This window comes from Talpa occidentalis, unplaced genomic scaffold (genome assembly GCF_014898055.3).
Source record: "Talpa occidentalis isolate TD23 unplaced genomic scaffold, MPIMG_talOcc4v2.1 talOcc4.15, whole genome shotgun sequence".
NCBI lineage: Eukaryota > Metazoa > Chordata > Mammalia > Eulipotyphla > Talpidae > Talpa > Talpa occidentalis.
In genome coordinates this window covers 86084506-86105746 of record NW_023601543.1, presented here as the reverse complement: position 1 = coordinate 86105746, position 21241 = coordinate 86084506, and the positions used below count along the sequence as shown (strand labels likewise).

At 62.0% G+C, this 21241-nt stretch overlaps 1 protein-coding gene across 2 annotated transcripts; it reads left to right on the top strand.

Annotated features, from left to right (window-relative positions):
- The first annotated feature begins 432 nt into the window (after window positions 1-432).
- TBL1X (transducin beta like 1 X-linked) lies at window positions 433-20046 on the top strand. Of its 2 annotated transcripts, XM_037512732.2 has the most exons (15): window positions 433-477; window positions 5267-5373; window positions 13033-13178; window positions 13591-13834; window positions 14015-14147; window positions 14271-14412; window positions 14536-14599; window positions 14673-14770; window positions 15146-15206; window positions 15848-15969; window positions 17172-17246; window positions 17549-17676; window positions 18362-18527; window positions 18923-19024; window positions 19346-20046. In XM_037512732.2, the coding sequence occupies exons 2-15, from the start codon at window positions 5316-5318 to the stop codon at window positions 19370-19372; spliced, it is 1566 nt and encodes a 521-aa protein (XP_037368629.1). In that variant the 5' UTR covers window positions 433-477; window positions 5267-5315; the 3' UTR covers window positions 19373-20046. The 2 variants fall into 2 exon arrangements, with proteins under 2 accessions (XP_037368629.1, XP_037368630.1); XM_037512733.2 differs by lacking the exon at window positions 5267-5373.
- Window positions 20047-21241: the final 1195 nt, after the last annotated feature.

Genomic DNA, 21241 nt, shown 5'->3' with positions numbered 1-21241 from the left:
TCAGCTGTCTCAGGAGCAGGTTCTCTTGCCCTGTTTAATGCATCTGGGAGGCGTGCGTGTGCGTGTAAAATCCTTAAAACGAAGGTAGGCCACTCGGGACCTGGTTTGTGATGAGAGGCATCAACAGTATCTCCACCAAGATGATCTTCCAGAGTCAAGCCCGCTGACCCTTGTCACTCCCCCTTTTCACTTTGCAAAGAAAGCCGCAGAGGTGCCGTCCAGGGCGGACACGAAGCAGCAGTGTTGGGTTTGACTTGGGATGAGGCGTGACAGTGTCGTGGGCTAGATGGTGCGGTGACTGTCACTGACCAAGTAGCGGGGGTGGGGGGAGGTGTTGTGCCCCCAAAGGTCTCTAAGGTTCTTTTCAAAGCGCCTGTTTCTCACCAGGCAGGTGTCCGGCGCCCCCCTGGCGGAGTCTGTGACTGGATGCTGGGGAGCCTGCTGGTCCGACGGTGTGCGCATGCAGTCGCCATAAAGGTAAGCGCCCGCCTGCCGGGGCTCTGGCCTCACCCCACCCCCACCCCCCAGTTTTATAAAAGTTGCCTTTCAGGAGATGGCATTTTAAGGATTTATTTTAGTGCTTTTTGCTATTTTTCTTTAATGCTTTTTTAGGGGGAAAGTGCAGAAAGTTTATCCTTTGAAAACATGAAAATTCGAGGAGGGTTTTTGCTTCACTGTTATGAAAGACCAGAACAGAATGTAACTAAAGTCAGACCCGTTTACGTGAGGTTTTTTGTTTAAAGCCAGTTATATACAGATTGCTTTAGCCGGTAAACATGCATAGGTGTTTTAGTGCTTTACTCAAATATTTGGGACAGTGCAGTAAGGAAAACAGTAGTTTAGAAGTTGTCAAGTAGTTGAATATGGGATTGCTTTGACTTGGCTTAATATTTTTAAGACTTCTATGTTGTCGCATGAGTTTTTTTTAAGATTTTTATTTATTTATACACGCACTGGGGTACAGTCAGAAGTGTAGGAGGGTGAGAGCATTCACCAGAGCCAGAGCGGGGAACAGAACAGGCAGATCCACTGAAATCCACTGCTGAGAGGCGCAGCGGGCGAGACAGGAGAGGTCTGCTGCGCCCTGTGGGACCCTCGCCAGCCGGCCAGCCGGAATCGAACCCACACCGCAGAGGCTGTGAACAGCTTCACAGGCTGCGCTCAACCCCCTGCGCCACCAGGGAGGCCCAGCATGAGTGATTTTTAACGGCCGAATCATATTCCATCCTACGGAAAGACCCACATTACTGTATCGATGCAGGAACTGGTGGGCACCTGAGTTGTGGCCACCTTCTGGTGGTTACACTAGATCTTGTGAGAACTGCATGTTTGGCATTTGCGGGACTGTCAGACTTGACCGTGGTGGCTTCAGTCGGTAGTTTGGGGGATGCAGTTTAATCAGCTTCTGAAGGCCACGGGGAAGGTGGGGGCTGAGACAGGCTGCTCACCACGGGTGACTTACAGAACCCCAGCTTCCGTTTCACCGAACTGACTGCAGACTGCGTCCCCTCTGTGCGTGAGGCCTGGGTGTTCACTTGGCTGTAGTGGTGGCTTTCGCTGTCTTTCGAGCTTTCGATAGAGGATGGCCGTGGGGTCGTGCGAGATGGACACGGCTGCCGACCGGGGACGGCACAGGTGGTGCAGTGCCGTGGCTTGGGGGCTGCCTGTCGGGAAGCAAGGGCCGCTCGCTGTTCTGTGAGCTGGCGGAGCTAGCACGGCGTATCCTGGGCACCGGGACAGCCGCTCGGAGCAGACCGTGGCGGCTGCACTGTCGTGGGTCAAGGTTGAAAAGTTGTGGGGTCACGGTGAACATCTTGGGGTACAGTACAGCTTTATCCAAGTTTCTCGGCTACCCTGTCCCGTTTGCCCAGTTCACTCAGCCCTACCCGCAGCTGCTTCCTCTGGCTCCCCCTAATTAACTAGTCATAGAGCCTGAGCGATTATTTCTTCCAATTAGGTTTTTTTTTTTTTAATCTCTACATCCCACGGGTGTTTCTGTTTCTCTGCCTTACTCCGCGGAGCATCATGTGCTCCGGTTGTGTCCATGCTCCTGCAGCCCACGGGCCTCCATCTTTTTCACGGCTGAGCAGACGCCATCGTGGCTCTAGGCCACATCTTCTGTCTCTCGTCATCGGTCCGTGGCTCTCGGGGTGTTTCCAGTGCTCACCTGTCGTGAGCAGTGCCGCGGTCGATGTGGGGGGGCTTTGAGTTGGTGTTTTGCATTTTGGGATAAATCCCGAAGCGGGATCACTGGGCGTGGCTTGGTTTCTCATTGGTTGAGGCTCCTCCGTGTTCAGGCGGGAATATTTCAAGTAGGCAGCCCGGCGGAAATGGAGGTTTCAGGCAAGCTGGGAAGGCGCTGAGCAGGCTTGGCACATGGATTCCGTGAAGGCGGAGAGCGGAGAGTCGGGCTTGGCCCGTGGCTGGGCTCCGCCGCTGCCGTGGACAAGCCTCTGCCGGCTGTGTGGACGCTGAGCGTGGCTGCGTGCCGATGAGGCTTTATTTGCACACGCTGGAAACGGCGTGGCGTATTAATTTTGTGGGTCACAAAGCAGGACTGTGGATTTTGTTTCCAGCCCTTTAAAAACGTCAAAACCATGGCTTTGCACAGGCCTTGAGGAGGCCGCAGCGGCGGGGAGTCATCCTGCGGGGCTGCTGATGGCTCGTCCCGACCTAGTGTCATTTCTGCCGCTTCTTCCTGGCACCTTTTTGGCAGGACAGCGTCTGGGGGTGCGGCTAGGGAGCCCCATGGTGTGGTCGAGACAGAACCCCTGTCTTGGGTAGTTCACGCAGGTGCTCGGGACCCGAGCCTCTCGGGCGTTTGAGGGCTTCCCGCCACGGACTGGGCATCTCTGGACCTGAGGATTGGCCCCAGCACAGTCAGTCCTGTCCCAGAAGACATTCGGCCACATCAGGGGGCTCCCCAGGGAGGGCTGCGCGGGGGAGGAGCGGTGCCAAGACCCGCCCTCCTGAGACTTCAGGGTCTCCCTCCATCAGGAGGGGCCGTTGTGCATTTAAGCAGGAGCATCGCCGGGTGTGGGGACACTGAGGGTTATGTGAGACCCCCTTGGAGGCGGAGGCCAAACCACAGGGTTCCTCTGTCAGGACTCCAGAGACGTCTGCTGTGACTGGACGACCTCCCTAGGTCCCCCCACCCTTGGAGGTGACCAGACACCTTTCCAGTCACACTGGCACCTGCCGCTGATAGCTCCAGGGCTGGCTGGAGGCCCAGACAGCTAGTAATGGACCCAGAGGGCAGCCTACAGGAAGGGCCTCTGTGGCCTCCCCAGGGGAGGCTTCTCCCGCCTCTCCATCCCTGCAGCTCATTTCCCACTTGGAGCGCTGAGTCGCTCGCCCGCTGATTATTTCCGAAGGCGCTGCCAGCTCTGAATTACACGCTAATGAACGTGCAGACAGTTCGCAGGAGGAAATCTGGAAAATACAGAACGGCACACGAACGCGAGTCTAAGTGCCACATAAGAGCCCCCCAGAGAGGCATGAGTGTGTTTGGGGGCACCTTCCATCCCCCCCACCCCCACGTAAAACAAAATTTGCCCTCAAGCATATCTACGCGGAGAGCCGCTTCCCACAGCGTTAGCGCGTGGCCGCCCGTCACCAGGCCGTCTTCTAAGGGCCGCTGCGGTTTCACTGCACGTGTGAACGCTGGCGGCTCCTCACAGCAGTGCCGGGGGTCTGTTGGTGAACAGGAGCCGCTGGCGTGCGCGTCAGTGCACACAGCCGCGACACGAGGGAGAGTCTGGTCTCGACGGGGAGGCTGTGAGTGCAAAGAGACACGCGTGTCTGGCTGTAAACGTGGACTCTGGTGGCTGCTGCGGGGTCTGCGGGAGAGCCGCACGCCCGGGCACCCCCACATCCTCACGCCCGTCTGCCCGGCCTTGGCGGCGGCGGGACGCTACTCCCGCGTCCTGGCCGTGATGGACACCAGCCCCGAGGCCCCAGCCTGCTCCAGAAGGGGTGGGTCGGCGCACAAGCTGGTGGCCACGGCCGGGAAGGGGCACACGGGGCCCTCTAACCCCGGGAAGCCGAGGGCTCCTGGAGTGTCTGACGCCCTTTCACCCTGGGGCGGTCAGTGAGGACGTGAGAGCTGACATGAGCCTGCCCCCTCCCTGGGCTGGTGCCCTGCGGGCGAGCAGCATCCCTCAGGCTCCAGGGGTTAGCTCAGGCTGGGCTGGGCATCCCCAGGGGAGCAGTTCTCCGTAAGAGGTGCCGGTGAGGACTTCACAGGTGCGCCCAGTGAGGTGGCACCTGGTGGCCTTGGTGACGCAGACGTCTGGGGGCGGCTTGAGGACCTGGTCTCACTCTCGTGGGCGCGTCTGGCTCTGCTGCGGCGGAGGGGCCTGAGGGCGGCCGGTCCCTCCTTGTGCCTCTGGCCGTGGACTCCAGGACCGTGGCCTGAGGGTTCAGCCAGCGCATGGATCGTCCGTGGTGCCATACACGGTGCTGGCCGGTGGTTGGCTGTGTGTGAGCAGTTCCCAAGGAATGGCACCGCGCCATCCCCGCCGTGGGCTGGACGTCTCTCTTCTGGGGCACGAAGCCCTGGCTCACGCGTCCCGGGGCGGAAATCGGGGAAGGACTGGATAGGACGTGGCTGTGCCCGAGCAGGCCCAGCCAGGAGCGCCCAGCCAGCTCCTGCTCACAAACCCACGGTCAAGGTCCAGAATTTTCTCCCAACACCTGTGCATCGTGGGTCTTGGCAACCAGCCGGGTGACTCTGTCCAGCGAGATGGGTAGATTCGGGGGAGTTTGTCTGAATCAGCTCTCGCCCCGGGGCTGTTGCGTGGGGCAACGTTTCCGGGCGAGCTCCCCCAGGCTTTGTAGCCTCACGAGTGGAGATCGCCTCGGACTCGGCCTGCAGGCTTCCTCCAAGCGCTCCCGTCGCCCCTAATATTTGGGAGGGTTTTGTCCGCCTGCCGCGGGGTGTGCTGGCGGGACGCACGCATGCTTTTCGTGGACTCAGAACCCAGCTTGAGCTTTTCGCCGCCTGTGGCCCCCGAGTCTGCCTTCTGGGTGTCGTCTGCAGCTTAAGAACTTGCGGGGTGGGGGTGGGAGCGTGCTCCCGGGCGTGCGTCTACACGCCGAGGGCGAGTCCCCGCGGCGTCCTCACACCCTGTGGTCGGGCCGGGCGTCAAGCCTCCCCATCGGGTATTTTTCTCCCGTTTGTTTCTAAAAGAACGTGGCGGCGTGGAGAGACTGTCGGGCAGCGTCTCAAAACTCTTTGCACTTTCTCCTCTCGCCTTTCCGACAGAGGGTGGCTGCTGCTTCGTCAGGACCTCATCGCCGGAGGTGAGGGTAAGATGAGCATCACCAGTGACGAGGTGAACTTTCTGGTGTATCGTTACCTCCAGGAGTCAGGTAAGGGCGCTGCTCGCCGGCGGGACACTCGCCTCCGCCGTGGGGGCCGAGGAGGCCTCTGTCACCCCCAAGGTCTGGGCCCCACCGCACGCTGGGGAGGCCGACCCCCGAGCCCTGGGCCTCGCTGCACTCTGTGGACGCTGCCCTGGCACCCCCAGGGCAGACCAGACAGTCAGGGGATGCTCGTGGTGCCGTGAAGCAGTCTTGGCGCTTCTTAGCCGTTAAGATCGGCCTTTTCAGCCGCTGGCTTGCTCCTCTGGCTCTGTACGTGGCTCCAGGGTCACCTGCTGATTCTCTTCAGTCCTGACTGAAGAGATGGTCTGAAATTCGTGCGGTTTTCCTGTGACGGTCTCCTGGGGGACTTCGCTCTTGTGTTGGTTTTCTCCGTACAGGGAGCCCGTGTGGGCGAGACTCTCTCTGCATCTTGCAAGGATCCACACGCTGGCTGGCGCGTAGGGCCGCCCGGGACTCGGCTGTCCGGCTCCGCGGGGGCCACGCCATCATTTCCCCAGCCCGGGGCACGGGGGATCCCTGATGCTCTTTCCCTCGGTCTCGAGGGCAAAACTTTTTCTAATAATTGAAAGACATTGTCGAGACGCTGCTGGCGTGCGGCACGGCATGGGACGCTTGGAACAGATGAGAACAGCGAACTCTGTCATTAATGGGGCTTTCAAAAATGTGACAGAGTGCTGCTCTTGCTCAGGATTTCATTGTCTTAAAGTATGTTATCTTGTTGCATTAATCTGCTCTCCCACTATCTCTTTCCCTCCCCTTCCCTCAGAACGTCAGAGTGTTTTGGTTTTTGAAAGTGCTTTTGTTACCAAATTGTCTGCTACGGAAATGCCCAACGTTTGCTTTTAATCCTTCTGACTTGGCTGGCTGACTTTGGGGTACATAATCATCTCAGATCCCTCCATTTTGTTGAAAATGGCAGCATTTCGTCCTTGTTAGTGACTGCATAGTACTCCACGCCGTGCACATACCACATCTTCTTGATCTGGCTGCTCACTGACAGGCATTGAGGCTGCTTCCGCGTCCCCGCTACCGTAGACCGTAGAACACACAAGGTTTTGCGTTAATGGCTTTGTGTTCTGTGGTTAGATGCCCAGAGGGAGTGCTGGGTCAGACGGTATTCCCATTTTTAGATTTTTGAGGTAAATCCCGATTGCTTTCCATAAAGGTTGCCCTGGTTGCTTTCCCACCAACGGTGTAATGGGGTCCTTTTTCTCCACGTCCTCCCCAGCACTTGTTTTGGGGGATTCTTTTAATACGTGACATTTTCACAGGTGCATTTTAATTGTCGAATTGAAAGAGTTTTTTACTCTGTGTGGATTATTAATCCCTTGTCAGTTGTGTGTTGTGTGAGTGTTTTCTCCCGCTCAGTACCGCGTCTGTTCAATCACCTTGTATTTCCTTTCGCTGGGCAGCTTTTGACTTGAGGTCATCCCGATTGTTTGTTTTTATTTCTCTTGCCATAGGGGTCGAGTTACCAAAAATACCTTTGTTGTTGATATTTAGAACACATCGCCAGCGTTTTCCTCTGGGTGTTTCATTGCTGCACGTTTTATATCTGAATCTGGAATCCATTTGGAATTACTGTGGGTGGGTGGAGTCCGTGATCCAGCTTCCATCCCGCGCGCGTGTGGCTTTCCCATGTGCCCAGCACCGGTTGTGAAAGAGGCTCTTTTCCCATTTTGTGGTCTTGGCTGCCTCGTCGTGGATTAGGTGCTGCTGTGCATGTGGCTTCATTTCTGGGCTTCTGATTCTCCGCCTTTGGTCCACGTGTCTGTTTTTGTGCCACGGCCGTGTAGTTTCCGGGGCTGCTGCTGTGTGGGGAAGGCTGAGGGCCGGGTAGCAGACCACCTCCACGTCTCGCCTTTCGCCCGAGGGTTGACTCTGCAGTTTGAGGCCTTTCGTGCTTCTGTATAACCTTGGTATGTTCTTCAGTTTCTTTGAAAACCTCTGCTGGTGTTTTGATGGATATTGCGTTCAGTTTGGTTATCATTTTCAGCGGGATCTTCGTCGTTTTGATTCTGTTGATTCTCCCATATGGTCAAGCAGGGGATGTCCTCCCTATGCCACCGGGGGTCCTTTAATGACATCTATTGATTTTAGATGAAGTTCCTACCCAGTAGATCTTTTTAGTCTTTCATTAGGTTGATTCCTGATGCAATTACAAGTGGGGTTATTGTTTCCATTTCTTCTGCTTTTTGCTTGTTCTAGTGTAAGATGGCTGGGGGATTTTGCATGTTATTTTGTGACCTGTTTCATTCATTTTTTATTTCTAGTATGGTTTTTGACGGGGTCTGTAGGATCTTCTATCTGTGCTATTTTGACTGCCAGTAGCGATAGTTTCACTTCTTTTACTGTTTGGAGTCCCTTTGTGTCCTGTGTGCGGCTGATAGCTCTGGCCAAAACTCAAGTGCCAAGTGAAACACGAGGGGCGGCAAGGGGCCGCCTCCTCTTGTGCCGGATCTTCGGGGGAAGCTCTCGGCCTTTGACGCTGGGTATTCTATTTATTGGCTGTTGGTTCGCGATGTGCAGCCTTTATTACATCGCAACAGGTTCCTTCTGTCCCCATCTTGTTTCGAGTTTATCACAAATGGTGCTGAATCTTGTCGAGTGCTTCCCCTGCCTCTGATGTTGCCTAACTTTCGTCGTGTTGATGTGAGTTAGCACACTGACTGGCTTCATGCACAGTGAGCCATTCTGGCATGCCCGGGACGAATCCCATTTGAGCGTGGTGTAAAACACTTGTAGTAAAATGCTCATTTCACTTTGTTACGGCATCATAAAATGCATTGAGGCGCTTCCCTTCCTGCATTTTCTTCCGAAGATTGATTTATTTATATACACAAGATCTAGGGTACAGCGAGCCAGGCGGGCAGTGGTTTTCTCTAAAAGTTTGATAACATTCGTGTGTAAAGGCTTCTGCTCCTGGGCTCTTGTCTTTGGGAAATTTTCGTCACCATTTCTGTTTCCGTGTCTGAGGCTCCGGCTGAGGCTGGTGGTACATGGCGGACTCTCTGTGTGACCCTCTGGAGGGTCTGGTCTCCGCTCTTTTTGTAGGGACACGGTCCGTGTTGGGTCTGGGGCTCAGCAAACTCCACCATGTCCTCGACTGATTACATATGTGGTGACCCTGTTTCCAGTTAAGTCACATTCTGAGGTGTGCTGGGCGTTGGGCTTCACCTTGAGCGTTTGGGGGAGACAGTCCAAGCTGGAACGGTTGGTTCGTGTGTGTTTAAGCATCGCACACGTGATCGGACATCACACGTGTTGTTCAAATTGATACTTCAAGACGGAATCCAGGCCCCCACCTCCCAAAGGTGCTAGGATGGGGAACCAGCTGTGAGCCCCCGAATCTGGACGCTCTCAGAGCAGCTGGGAAGGGGCGAAGGTCGGGTATTGCAGGCGACCCCCGGACTCTGGTCCTGAGCAGGTTATTTGCCCCACGAGCCTCGTCTTTTGCTGCGTGGTGTTCTCTCCCACCAGCACCCCAGTCGCCATGCCCTAGAAGCTCTGTCTACATTAGATCCTGTGGATTAGCTGTCGCCAGAACAAGCCAGAGAAAAATGGATACACCATGCCCTGCCTCACCGCTGTAAACCCGAGAAACAGCAGTGATGTTCTCGTACCTGCACCCAGCGCCTGGGGAGCCGCTTGCCCAGAGCACAGGTGTCCCCCTGACCTGTCACAGAACAGGTAGATTCCTGGAGATGTTTGCACATGAGAGGGCCCGTGTTCCAGGCTCCGCTCTCCGCGGACCTCAGCCTGGTGGTTGGGGTGCTTCTCGGCGGTTGGGGTGCTTCCGGTTCAGAGACAACTGCATACAGAGCCAGGTGCAGGCCAAGTGAGGAACCATCTCCAGCTGAGCTGGCCGCCCCCCCAGTGTTTCTGGGGATAAATAAAGGTTTCTGTGTGAGGGGAAGGGTGGGAGCACCCCTGGGGCCCTGGGCTTATTGAATAAACACAGAAATCGCTTCCCCCCCCAGAAAGACGCAGCTCCTTATTCAGTGTTTGTTTATACTCGTCTCCCTGCGTCTGATCGGGTTTCCGTAGCCAGGCAACCGAGCCGGGCGCTGGGGAAGAGCAAGGTGTAGAATTCCAGCGGTGTGGACTCGGATTTTACGTAGCATCTACACTGCGTGTCCAACGAGGTCACTGCTGGTGCCCCCGCAGGACGTACAGGAGGAGGGAGGAGAAATGTGCAGCAGGCGTTCGTCTGTGATGGTGAAAACTTCCCCAGTGCCCTTCTGTGGGAGTCGGCGCCCCTGTGGTCTGTCTGCGCCCCAAGTCCCGCTCAGCGGGGACAGGAGGGAGCTCGCGGGGTGCCTGAGCGCCGGGAGAGATGCGGCATGGACCCGGGGAGGCGGCCGGGACGTGTTGATGAGATTGGGCAGCTCGCGCGCCATCTGGTGGGCCTTGGTTTCGATGGGGGCGTTGTTTTGTTGAAGGGGCTTGAGTTCCAGTCATACTGTACTGACCCAGAAGTGGGGGCCACACCAGCTGCCGGGGCTTAGGACACCAGTGGGGCATCCTGCCACCTGCCTCAGTGAGTCTGAAATGTTTCCGAAGCATCCCTTATGACGGGGCTTGAAGGATTCCGTGGCAAGGGGGGCTGCCCCTAGGATGCCGGCTGGCTGAACGCCTGGACTCAGAACCAGTGCCCGACTCGATGTTCTGCTTGGGTTTTTGACGGTGCCGGGCTTGGGGCTTGGCCGGAGGTCAACCTGAGAGGCGGGCACAGCCGAGGACCCTTCACCCCTGGGCATGTTCTGAGCGTCTGTGGCGTCTTGCAAGCGGCTCCACCCTCTTAGTAAGACGGGCCGGTGAACCACGACTCGGGAAGTGGCTGGGGCGCTGAGCTGTCCGGCAGAAGCAGCCGTTCGGGCTTATTGTTCAGCCGAGTGTCTAAAATGCACTTGGGCTGCCGTGGCTCTCTGCGCTGCCCGTCCATGCCGCCGTTTGACAGCAGCTTTGAGAGCTAACAGCGGCCGCGTGCTTGGGCGTGGCGCTGCCGGTGCTCGAGAACCGGCATGAAAAGGAGAGTAACGTCGCGTCGTGGCTGAGGCGGGCCTGGGTGGCCTGTGCACGTCGCTGGAGAGCGAGGCTGACATCTGCTGAAGAGCGTTGCGCCAGGGGTGCATTTGCGGAGACAGGACGGGGGCCCCCAAAACCCCCATCGGGTGATTTGCTACAAGAGTCACAGCTCCCATCAGAGGTCGGCAGAACCCCCGGATTGCAAGGTCCGGCGCGGGGGCTGCAGTGAACGGTCACGGTTTGTGGTCTTGAGGTTGCTCAGCCAGGAGGTGGCGAAAGTTCTCCACGCACAGGAGAGCCAGGAGCCAGGCGCCAGAGACTCCCGCGCACCTGCGGGCGTGATGCAACGTGCGTGCGCACACGGGCGTGCACGGTCAGGCTGTGTGTCTGGAACTTGCACAGGGCACACAGCAGGTACAGCTCAGCACAGCTGTGGGGGGAGGGGGAACCCGTAAAAATCGGCAGAGGACAGCTGCCCCGTGCCCGGTCCAGGAGAAACCAGGGTCCCCTCCCCAGGCCAGACGCTGCGGGGGAGCCCTGTTTCTCTGGGGCCCCGCCCTGCTCTTCCTCCGGGTGTGCCCAGCAGCTCCCTCCGAGCTCAGTCCCTCGGCCCAGCAGGCCTGGGGGTCCCCCACCCGGCTTCTGCAGTGAGCTGTGGACAGTGCGCTGGGCGGGGAGGGCCAGAATGTTGATGGGGGCCCGGGGTCACGCCGCCTCTTCCCTTCTGGAGGCCCCTCGCTTCCTCAGTCGCTCACCCGGTCCCCCTTTGCGCGGCCCGGAGGGGTCAGCCTCGTCCCTGGCCCCCACGCCGGAGGCCGCGTGTGCTGACGGGAGCGGTGGGTGCTGGGGCGCTGCTGACGGGCGATTTCCTGCCTCTTCTCCTGGGGATGCTGTTGGGGATAAATCTGGGGCGTGTGTGCCATGGGGTTGGGAGGTGGCTCTCGGGTCAGCCGCTGGGCCCCCAGGGCGTCGCTGGCTTGCTTCGTGACTCGGTTTCCCCGGTAGTGACGGGTCAGCTCTGGCTTGTCCGTGGCGGGGCCGGCTCACGCCTGGTGTGGCGGCCGCACGGTGAGGATTTCCCGCAACGCGGCGCCTTCCGTGTGGCCCGGGGACACGGGCCTGCGCGACGGTCGCGCTTCCCCAAGCTCTGCGGCCCTGCAGCCGCCGTGTTCTCGCCCACTTCCCCTCGGTCCCCCGTCACCGCCCCGTCCCAGTTCCCAGTGACCCGTGGGCCACCTCCCTGGGGCTCTGCCCGGCTCGTGTATCGCGTGAGGACCCCAGTCTTTCAGCTTGGCCCCCCAAAGCATGGTCCTTGTTTGAAACCCGGTTTATGGTGCTTGTCACCCCTCTCTCCCCGGAGTCTTTTCCTCTCAACTGATTTAGAGTCCGGATCCCAGCCCAGCCCTGTGGCGGGGGCTTGGGCCTGTGGGCACCTCCCAGAGGAGCAGGGGGACATGTGTGGGGCCGGGGAGGCTCAGGGAAGTCCTTGCAGCACAGCCAGAGGGAGGGTACGGCCTGGAGAAGGTGGCTCGGCCTCAAGGGCCTTTGCCCGTGTCCCTCCAAGCCCGGACGGTGGCCTCTGGGGCTCGTAGGCAACTAGTTAGGCCCACGTGGGTCTGTGAAGCCTCGGCGAGGCCGGCTGGCTCTAAGCTGCCCCGCGCGGGCCTGTGGCTGGCTGCTCTGAGGTCTCCGCGCGGAGCGGACCACGCTCTGTGCTTCTGCCCGGTCCCGGGGCCTTTCACGGAGGGACGCTGCCCCCTGCTGGCCGCCGCGCCCACTGCGGCTGCCCGTCTTGGGTCCCTGCCAGGCGCAGCCGTGTGGGGTCGAGCCCCGTGCAGCCCCGCACACCGGGGAGTCTGCAGTGGGTGCTTCTTGCAGAGGAGGTGCCTTAGGGCTGGGCTCACCGGGACCCCCCAGGCGAGGGACTAAAGAGCAGGAGGGAGATTCGTTCCCATTCCACACCGTAGACTCCTTCCACCGCACCCCGCCTGCCAGAGAGCCAGGCACGGGGGTCCTGGTTACCCCCAGGGCCCCTCAGCCCGACCCTGAGGAGTCCCTGCTCCGGTGCACCCCGGGCAAGCCCAGAACCAGGCAGGGGGACACTGAGCCTCCGGGCTGGGCTGGCAGTGGGTGACCCTCAGAGGCTCCTGTCACACTGGGACCCCCTGGGGACCCCCAGTGCCCCCGGCCCAGCTCTGTCGCCTTTTCTGCAAACATGTTTTCTTTCCGCCTGAACCACCTCTTCTCCCTCCATCCAACCTGCCGCAGGGCCCCTTTCAGTCACGGTCCCGGTCACCAGCTTCTGAGGCGGGGGAGGCAGGGAGACGCCAGCGTCTCTTAGGAAAAGGCCCGTTTTCTCTGTGAAGGGGGTGGGTGGGTCCAGAACAGCCTCTTGCTTCCACTGCTGTGCTTGTCTGTCGCCCCCGGGGGAAGAGGCTTCTGCAGGGACCGATAGGAACCCAGGCCCAGCAGGGCACCAGGTCCGTAACAGGCGGTGCTGCGACGGTGCCGCCTCGAGAGCCGTCTGCGCCCGTGCGGACTTGGGTTGGCCTCGTCTGTCTCAGGGCCTGGCCCCCGGGGCTCTCACGCGCCCCCTGGACTTCCCTCCTTGCTCAGGTTTCTCCCACTCGGCCTTCACGTTCGGGATCGAGAGCCACATCAGCCAGTCCAACATCAACGGGACGCTGGTGCCGCCCGCCGCGCTCATCTCTATCCTGCAGAAGGGGCTGCAGTATGTGGAGGCTGAGATCAGCATCAACGAGGTGGGGCCCAGCTCAGCAATCCCCCCTGCCTTTGCCCTTCCTGGACACAGGGCCTGTTTTGCCCGCAGGTCCCCACCCCAGGGGAGGTGCAGTCCCACCTGGCTCATGGCCTGCAGAGCCAGGGTGTGGGGAGAGGGGCCGCGCCCCCCAGGGGCCCCGCCAGCTGCAGACCCTACGGAGCCTGGCTTCCATGCACGCCCCGTGTGGCTTTCTAGTGTGGCTGACCGCAGATCTCCGGGGAGGCATCCCCCCCCAGACACGTCCTGGTTCCTGGCGTCATTCAGGGAGCCCAGCGTGTCCGCGCCCCTCTAAGTCAGGGGTCGGCTCGTGTGCCCCTAACGCCTGGGTTGAGCTGGCTGGGGTTCCGGGGTCCCCTGAGGTTCCTGCACAGCTGACGCCGCCCCTCCCCCAGGACGGCACGGTGTTCGACGGCCGCCCCATAGAGTCCCTGTCACTGATCGATGCTGTGATGCCCGACGTGGTGCAGACGCGGCAGCAGGCCTTCCGGGAGAAGCTGGCCCAGCAGCAGGCCGCGGCGGCCGCAGCAGTAGCAGCCACAGCGGCCGCGGCCACCCCAGCAGCTGTTTCCCAGCAGAACCCACCAAAGAACGGAGAGGCCACCGTGAACGGGGAGGAGAACGGAGCCCACGCCATGAGTGAGTGCGGCCACGGCCCCGTGGGCGTCGGCTGGTGCCCGGCCCGGGACGACAGCAGAGAAGCGTCCATGTCCCTCGGTCGGGGCCCCTGGGAGGGCGGGGAATGCGGCAGCTGCTGTCCTTCGGGCCCAGAGGGGCCTCTTGCCTCTCCTGCTCCTCAGCTCCGCCTCCTCCCGACAGATAATCACTCGAAGCCGATGGAGATCGACGGGGACGTTGAGATCCCGGCCAGCAAGGCCACGGTCCTGCGCGGGCACGAGTCCGAGGTCTTCATTTGTGCCTGGAACCCCATCAGCGACCTGCTTGCTTCGGGGTAAGGCAGGAGGGCCGGGGCCGTGACCCTCACCCCAGCCTGGGGGGCGCCTTGTCCCCTCCTGGGTGGGTGGGCGGCCCCCGGGCTGCCGGGACTGACCGCCGATTGCGGCTCCCCCCGCAGGTCCGGGGACTCGACGGCCAGGATCTGGAACCTCAACGAGAACAGCAGCGGGGACTCGAGCCAGCTGGTGCTGCGGCACTGCATCCGGGAGGGCGGCCACGACGTGCCCAGCAACAAGGACGTCACCTCGCTGGACTGGAACGTAAGTGCGGCCCCCCCCCCCCCACCACGGTGGTCGGTGGCACCTGCTTGTGACCCTGCGGGCTCCGGGCAGCCCAAGGAGGGGGTGCCGCGCCTGAGCCGCTTTCTGTCCCTCCTGCTGCAGAGCGACGGGACGCTGCTGGCCACGGGCTCCTACGACGGCTTCGCGAGGATATGGACGGAGGACGGTAGGTGTGCCCCGGGCCGGGGGGAGGCGGCGCGCGGGCCTGGGCACCAACGCGTGCCGTTGCTCTTCCCCAGGCAACCTGGCCAGCACCTTAGGCCAGCATAAAGGGCCCATCTTTGCCTTGAAGTGGAATAAGAAGGGGAATTACATTCTGAGCGCCGGTGTAGACAAAGTGAGTATTGGCTTAAAATCCCCGCCGTGGTCTCCAGACGGCGCCTCTTTCGTCCCCACATGAATCCGTGGCGGCTTCGCGTTCCGGGAGATGTCAAAGGGGGGTTTGGGCCCCGTTTGCGTTCCTGGTTTGGATGCCGCGAGCGCACAGCAGCTCGCGCTGGGTGGTGCCAAGCTTCCCCCCTCCCCTGAGGCCGAGCGTTCCGCGGGAAGAGGCATCTCCAAGCGCGGGGAGGTGCTCGGCGGGACTCTCACCCGCGGGAGGGAGACGAGATCCTTGGCATCCTTGGCTAACATCCCGCCGGCGCTGGCCTGGGAGTCGGTGCCCGCGGCCCGCGCGCGGCGACTGACTCCCCTTTCTGCTTGTGGAGCGCAGACGACCATCATCTGGGACGCCCACACCGGGGAGGCCAAGCAGCAGTTTCCTTTCCATTCCGGTGAGCATCTTGACTTTTCTCCTGGTAGCGAGACGAGACCCAGAAGCCCGGGAAACACTTCCCAGCGTCGCCGGAAAGGCGGCCCTGGGCGCGAGAGGGCAGCCCAGCGCACGCGGCCCTCGCTCCAGATTTGCAAAATCTGGCTTCGCTCGGACCTTACCTTCCGCAGCAAGGCCGGGAGCCAGCCACAGGGCCGGGGGCGCCTTCCCCCAAGAGGGCGGCGGTGGGGGCGTGACCCAGGTGACACGGTTCTCGGCGGTCAGAGCGAAGGGTTGTGCCTCTCACGTCTCTGTCGATGGCGGGGAAGACACGGCGTCGCTTTGAAGCCGTCCGCAGCGTGGGGGTCCCTTGGCAGAAAAGGTGGGGTCCTTGCCGCCCCGCACCCGCGCCAGTCTCCTGAAAGGGGCCAGGTGGAAGCAGGTGGGAGGCGGGACGGGGTGGCGGCTGAGCTGGCGGAGTCACCAGGGGCGCGGCCTACAGGCAGTGAGTGAGTGTTGGGCGAGCACAGGGCCTGGGGTGAGCGTGGGGAGCAGCTCTCCCACTGGGGTGGCTCCCCAGGCTGTGGGACTCGGGGACACGTGCTGGTGCAGAGCGGCCACCCCCGCGCAGCCCCTGACCGCCGCCGCCCGCTCTCCCCCCAGCGCCCGCGCTCGACGTGGACTGGCAGAACAACACTACCTTCGCCTCCTGCAGCACGGACATGTGCATCCACGTGTGCAGGCTGGGCTGCGACCGCCCCGTCAAGACCTTCCAGGGACACACGGTAAGTGCGGCCGTTGGGGCTGGGTGGCTGCATCCTGCGGCGGGATCAGCCCGTCGTGGCCAGAGTAAGAAAAACACGGCTGGGGTGACGGATCGTGCCGCGACTACTGTGAGAAAGCAGATGAGGACAGCAAGGGAAGGGCGACAGCGAGCGAGCAGACGGCTGGACGGGCCTGAGACACCAAGACTTACTGCCTAGCAGGGGTCAGGGGGACGGGAGCCCACGGTGGAGAAGTTCCTGCGTGGCCAGGCTCTCCCACACGTGCTGGGAAACGTCCGCATCCAGTGCAGGGAGCTGCTCTGTCCCGTTTTCCCTCCGAGCCTGGCTACCTCACTCTGGCCGTCCAGTAGCGGCGTGGCCAGTCCATCTGCTCAGTCCCCTCCTGCGAGGCTGCCCAGGGTCTCCGGCCGGCTTCAGCACCCGCCAGCTGCAGGCACACCTGTTCTTGACCCAGTCCCCTCCCGTGGGCACCAAGGGGGTCCCGTGCCAGCTGTCGGCCGCCGCCAGCACCGGTGCGCGTGGCGTGTTGACTTAATGGTCTCGTGTTCTGGGGTCGAGGCCCACGAGGGGTGGCCAAGTCGGGGGGTGTTTCCAGTCTGATTTGAAGGCGAGCGCAGGTCACTCACCGTGGCAGCTCACTCGGCCGCCCTCCCGCGAGGTCTCGGGTCCGAGGGGCCGTCTCCTTCTCGTCCCCAGAAGCCTCTGGCTGTCCCGCTCGGACAGGCTTGAGGGGGCAGCCTGCTGGAAGCCCTTGGAGCCGCCCCAGCCCGGCTCTGTCCCCACCTGACCTGCTCAGCCCTCCGGCCTCCCCCGCAGCAGCGCCGGCACTTCTCTGCTCCCCCCCCCCCGTACTCGCAGCTCCGGGTAGTGGTTGCTGCCCCTTCTCCGTCCACGCTCCCCACCCCCAGACAGCCGTCCACGGGCAGGAAAGTCAGTTTCCAAACCCGTTGTGACCCTCCTGTGGCCTCCAGTGCTGCATTTCCGTGGCAGGGAAACTCATTTCTGCCCTGGGAGAAAGAGCCGGAGGGGAAATAACCAGGCGGCACCTGTTTGCAGCGAGGACGGGGCGCTGCTGCCCCCTGGTGGACGCTGTCCACGGCGGGCGCTGCTGCCCTCCGGTGGCTGCCGTGTGACCGGCAGGCCTCTGCTGCCACCTGGTGGATTCTGTGCCCAACTGCATCCCAACGCTTTCTTCTCCGCAGAACGAGGTGAACGCCATCAAATGGGACCCCTCCGGGATGCTGCTGGCATCCTGCTCGGATGACATGACCTTAAAGGTAGCTGGGCTCAGCGGGCGGGCGGTTCCCTGGTGCTCACGGTCACTGCCCGGACGTGAGCCACCTTCCCGGCCCCGGCAGTCTCCCCATCGCCAGCCCACGGCTGGCTGTATTACCCAGTGGGCAGCCAGGGTCCTGCTGGATCCCTCCCAGGGCTGTTCTCACCGACACCCCCTGGCCGTGACACCCCTGTCCAGCACAGCCTGGCCGGCCAGCCCCCAGCCAGCCGGTGGTGGAGGGGAGCTTGAGGGGCCCCCGGGCGGGGGAGTGAGGCTTGCTCACACTCGCGATGTGTGCCCTAGATCTGGAGTATGAAGCAGGACACGTGTGTGCACGACCTGCAGGCCCACAGCAAGGAGATCTACACCATCAAGTGGGGCCCCAGCGGGCCAGCCACCAGCAACCCCAACTCCAGCATCATGCTCGCCAGGTACAGCCGCCCCGCCTGCCCCCACTCCCAGAGCGGCCGAGCTCCCCAGCCGAGCGCTGCCAGGGCCGGCACGCTCACGTGCAGACGCCGGCTGCTTTGTCCGTGGCTCCGACGCCGCCGGCCTCAGGGTTGAGTGGGTTGTCAGGGGAGCAGGTGTCTGCACGCAGCTGGCAGGAAGGATCTGTGGGGAGTCCGGCTTCGAACACATGACACTGGGAAGGTCTTGCTTGGGCCTTGCTTGGTTTACAAGGCTAACCTGGAGCTCCAGGGGGAGGGTCTGGACTTTGGTCACCCCACACACCTGCTTGGCAGGAGGGGAAACTGCCGGCCAGCCCCGTCCCACTGCTGACGGTCACGCTGGGCGGGTTCTGAGAGTGGACACCAGGCTGCCCAGGGCTCGGAGGCCAGTCCAGGGAACCGTGAGCAGGAGAAGGTGGGGTGTGGGGCTGGAGCCGCTCGGCTGTGAGACCCCACAGAAGCTGGGGAAGGGATGGGAGTGTAAGACCCTTCAGGTCAGTAGAAAATGCAGGTGCTGATCGATCTGACTCCCTAGCCACAGCCAGAGAGGAGCAGAGGGCTGCCGCGGGGGTCCCGCCTTACAGGAGAAGCCCCAGTTCCTCGTCTGGGAGGCTGGGGCGGGCGGCGGCCGTCCCGTGACACCCTCTGTCCGCCTCTGTCCTCCCAGCGCCTCCTTCGACTCAACGGTGCGGCTATGGGACGTGGAACGGGGCGTGTGCACCCACACGCTCACCAAGCACCAGGAGCCCGTGTACAGTGTGGCCTTCAGCCCCGACGGGAAGTACCTGGCCAGCGGCTCCTTCGACAAGTGTGTGCACATCTGGAACACGCAGGTGAATGCAGGGCCCCGGCCCCTGGCGTGGGACAGCGTCCTCTGGGGGGACAGCACTGGCCATCAGAGCAGCCCTGGGAGTATGGGGCACCGTCTGGCTTCAGATCCCCGGCAGCAAGCACATAGTGGGCAGGTGGGCAGTGCAGGGCCAGGAGAGCACGCACAGCTGCCGCCAGGTTCTGGGAAGGAAGGGAGGCTGCAGAGGGGGCTCGAAGCCAACCAGGTCTCAAATTCCCGCAAAGCCCTGACGGGGCGTTCTGGAACCCACCTTCCCCCCGGGGAGCCTGCATCTCGCGGCATCGCTTCATCAGTCCTGGCACGCGTGGGCCAATCTTGGGGGAGCAGGTGGGGACAGCCCGCGCCCCACAGCCATGTGACGGCGGCTTTGCTTTGCAGAGCGGGAGTCTCGTCCACAGCTACCGAGGCACCGGGGGCATCTTCGAGGTGTGCTGGAACGCCCGAGGGGACAAAGTGGGGGCCAGTGCATCCGACGGCTCTGTAAGCAGCTCCTGGGGGCAGGGAGGGAGGGAGGGTACTCCCGTCCTCCGGGGTAGCACCCCCCCAGCATGTGCGTGTCAGGGAAGGGACCAGTCCTCACGTTTCGGGGCCATCCCACTGGCCTTAGCTCCTGTCTGGGATCCATGGTGGTGCCCAGTTTGGTGATACAGGCACAGCTTCCCTCTCCACGCCTGCGTGTCCCATCCGTGAGTGGTCAGCCCGGCCCTGTGCGTCCTGGGCCGTGCAGGAGGAGGGTCCAGCGGTGCCCGGCACCTACCTTTCGCGCGGTCAACCTCCAGCTGACGGAGCCCTCCCCCCCAGGTGTGCGTGTTAGACCTGCGGAAGTAAGGCGGCCAGAGGACCAAGAGCCGGACGGGACCAGCAGCCCACGTGTGCGGCCCCACGCCACCGTCCGCTCCCCCCCGCACCCCCCCGACGCCCCACGTGATCGGAGCGGACTCGATCTGCCCCCGGCCGCGGGAGTCTTACCTTTTCTTGTAACCGTCGTCCAGGGGTTTAGAACGGAAGCATCCAGTCCCATCCGAGGGGGGAGGGCGCTTCCCACCCGGGACCTCCACCGGCACGAAGCCCCATGGCTGGACGGCGCGGGTCGCTCTGCGGACAGGCTCTGACGAGGGGCAGGAGAGCAGGAAGCAAACAGACGCTGTGCCAAAACCAAGGAGACAAATGCTGTGATAAACCAAAGGGGGCTCCCCCTCCGCCACGGGCTCCTCTCCCCCCTCAACTTGGACACCACGGCGGGTCCCGCCCAGGGTGTCCAGAGACGCGCGTGCGCCGCAGCAGGGGGCGGCGGTGTGACCCCACGCCTGTTGTCCAGCATCCTCTCCGCCGCCGGGGGCTTTCTGTCGGCTGCAGTCCTGGGGTCTGAGGTCTTCCGTCTGGGATGGAAACTGGTTTCGAGGTGTTGCTTCTTCCCCTGCCCCGAGCGCCTCCCCCTCCGTCGGGCTTGGGCCCGGGGGCGGCAGCCTGGGGGCCCGACTTGCGTCTCGGCGGGACGCCTCCCGGCCCTCCCGGCCGCGCGGATGCCAGGTCTCGAGGGCGCCGTCGGCGCCTGGAAGTGCTTTAGGTAGGAAGGCGGCGCAGGGGAACTTTTTACAGGAGAAAAAAGAAAAATGACTTATAAGAGAAAGAACCCGGAGTATTTTTGGAAAAAAAAATATTTTTATGTTGAAACAGTTTTAAAATGCTAAAGTGGCCATCAGCGTAGCGCTTCGTGTGACTCGTACCCTAAGCAGATGGCGGGAAGGCAGGGCCGGGCCCCGGGGAGGCTGTGGGGAAGCTGCGGCAAGGCGGGCCCCGCAGGGCTTCTCCGCGGCCAGAGAAGCAGCCGGCGCCCGGGGCGCGGGGGACTGCCCCAGGGGTGCCCCGGGGAGGCTTCCTGGGTGGACCGTCCCCCTTGCTTCTGCCGCCTTCGTTTCTTTCTCTCACAGGAAATTTTTTTTACGGCTGGATCTTTTTACTATTTTTTAAAAAATTAAATTTGCTGTGTCCTCGCACCAGGTGACCCTTCTCAGCGTGTAGATTCGCAGGCACCGGAAGACGGGGCTGCTGTTTCCGCAGGTCAGCGGGCCGCGTCCCAGCTGCCACGTAGCTCGCCGGGGCAGGGAGGGCCTCCCGCAGAGCTGGGCCAGGTGCACAGACCCAAGACGCTCGCGTCTCGCCGTCGCCGGCTGGCTGGGGTGGCGAATCCCTCACGCCCCCCTCTCCCCCGAGACCAAAGCGGGGTCTGGAAACCGGGGGGGGGGGGGGTCTCGTTTTGCTACAAAGAACAAGGTCTGTGGGCCCACCACCCCGAGATGCACCGCATATTTTCTGCCCCAAGAAACAAGCGGGCTCATGCTGCACTTGGGGTGGCGTCAAGATGGCCCCCACTAACTGGGTTGGCTGCTGAGGGAGCCTCAGCCCACGTCCAGCCTGAAGCTGCTGTCAGGAAGGGTCTGGCAGACGATCTTCGATGAAGGCGCAGCCAGGGTGTCACTGAAGGGCTGGCTTCAGCCTTGTCAGTCCGCACCCCAGGGGGCTGCTGGCTGGGGGTAGGGCTGACAGAGCAGACAACGCAGCACCCACATGGGAGACTCACCCTGAAGACGGAACCTGGTCCAGCCGTGGGGAAGAGCGTCCCTGGCCAGGTGGGAGGCCGAGCTGGGGATGCAGCCCACGGATCCTGCAGAGCAAGGCGGGACACGTCCCTGCTGG

What these genes read in the sequence shown, in the direction of transcription:
- TBL1X (XM_037512732.2), top strand. Translation starts at nt 5,316, where the DNA reads ATGAGCATCACCAGTGACGAGGTGAACTTTCTGGTGTATCGTTACCTC. An exon ending in GCAGTTTCCTTTCCATTCCG is followed by an intron (nt 15,207 to 15,847) that starts GTGAGCATCTTG and finishes CTCTCCCCCCAG; the next exon opens with CGCCCGCGCTCGACGTGGAC. An exon ending in TCCAGCATCATGCTCGCCAG is followed by an intron (nt 17,677 to 18,361) that starts GTACAGCCGCCC and finishes CTGTCCTCCCAG; the next exon opens with CGCCTCCTTCGACTCAACGG.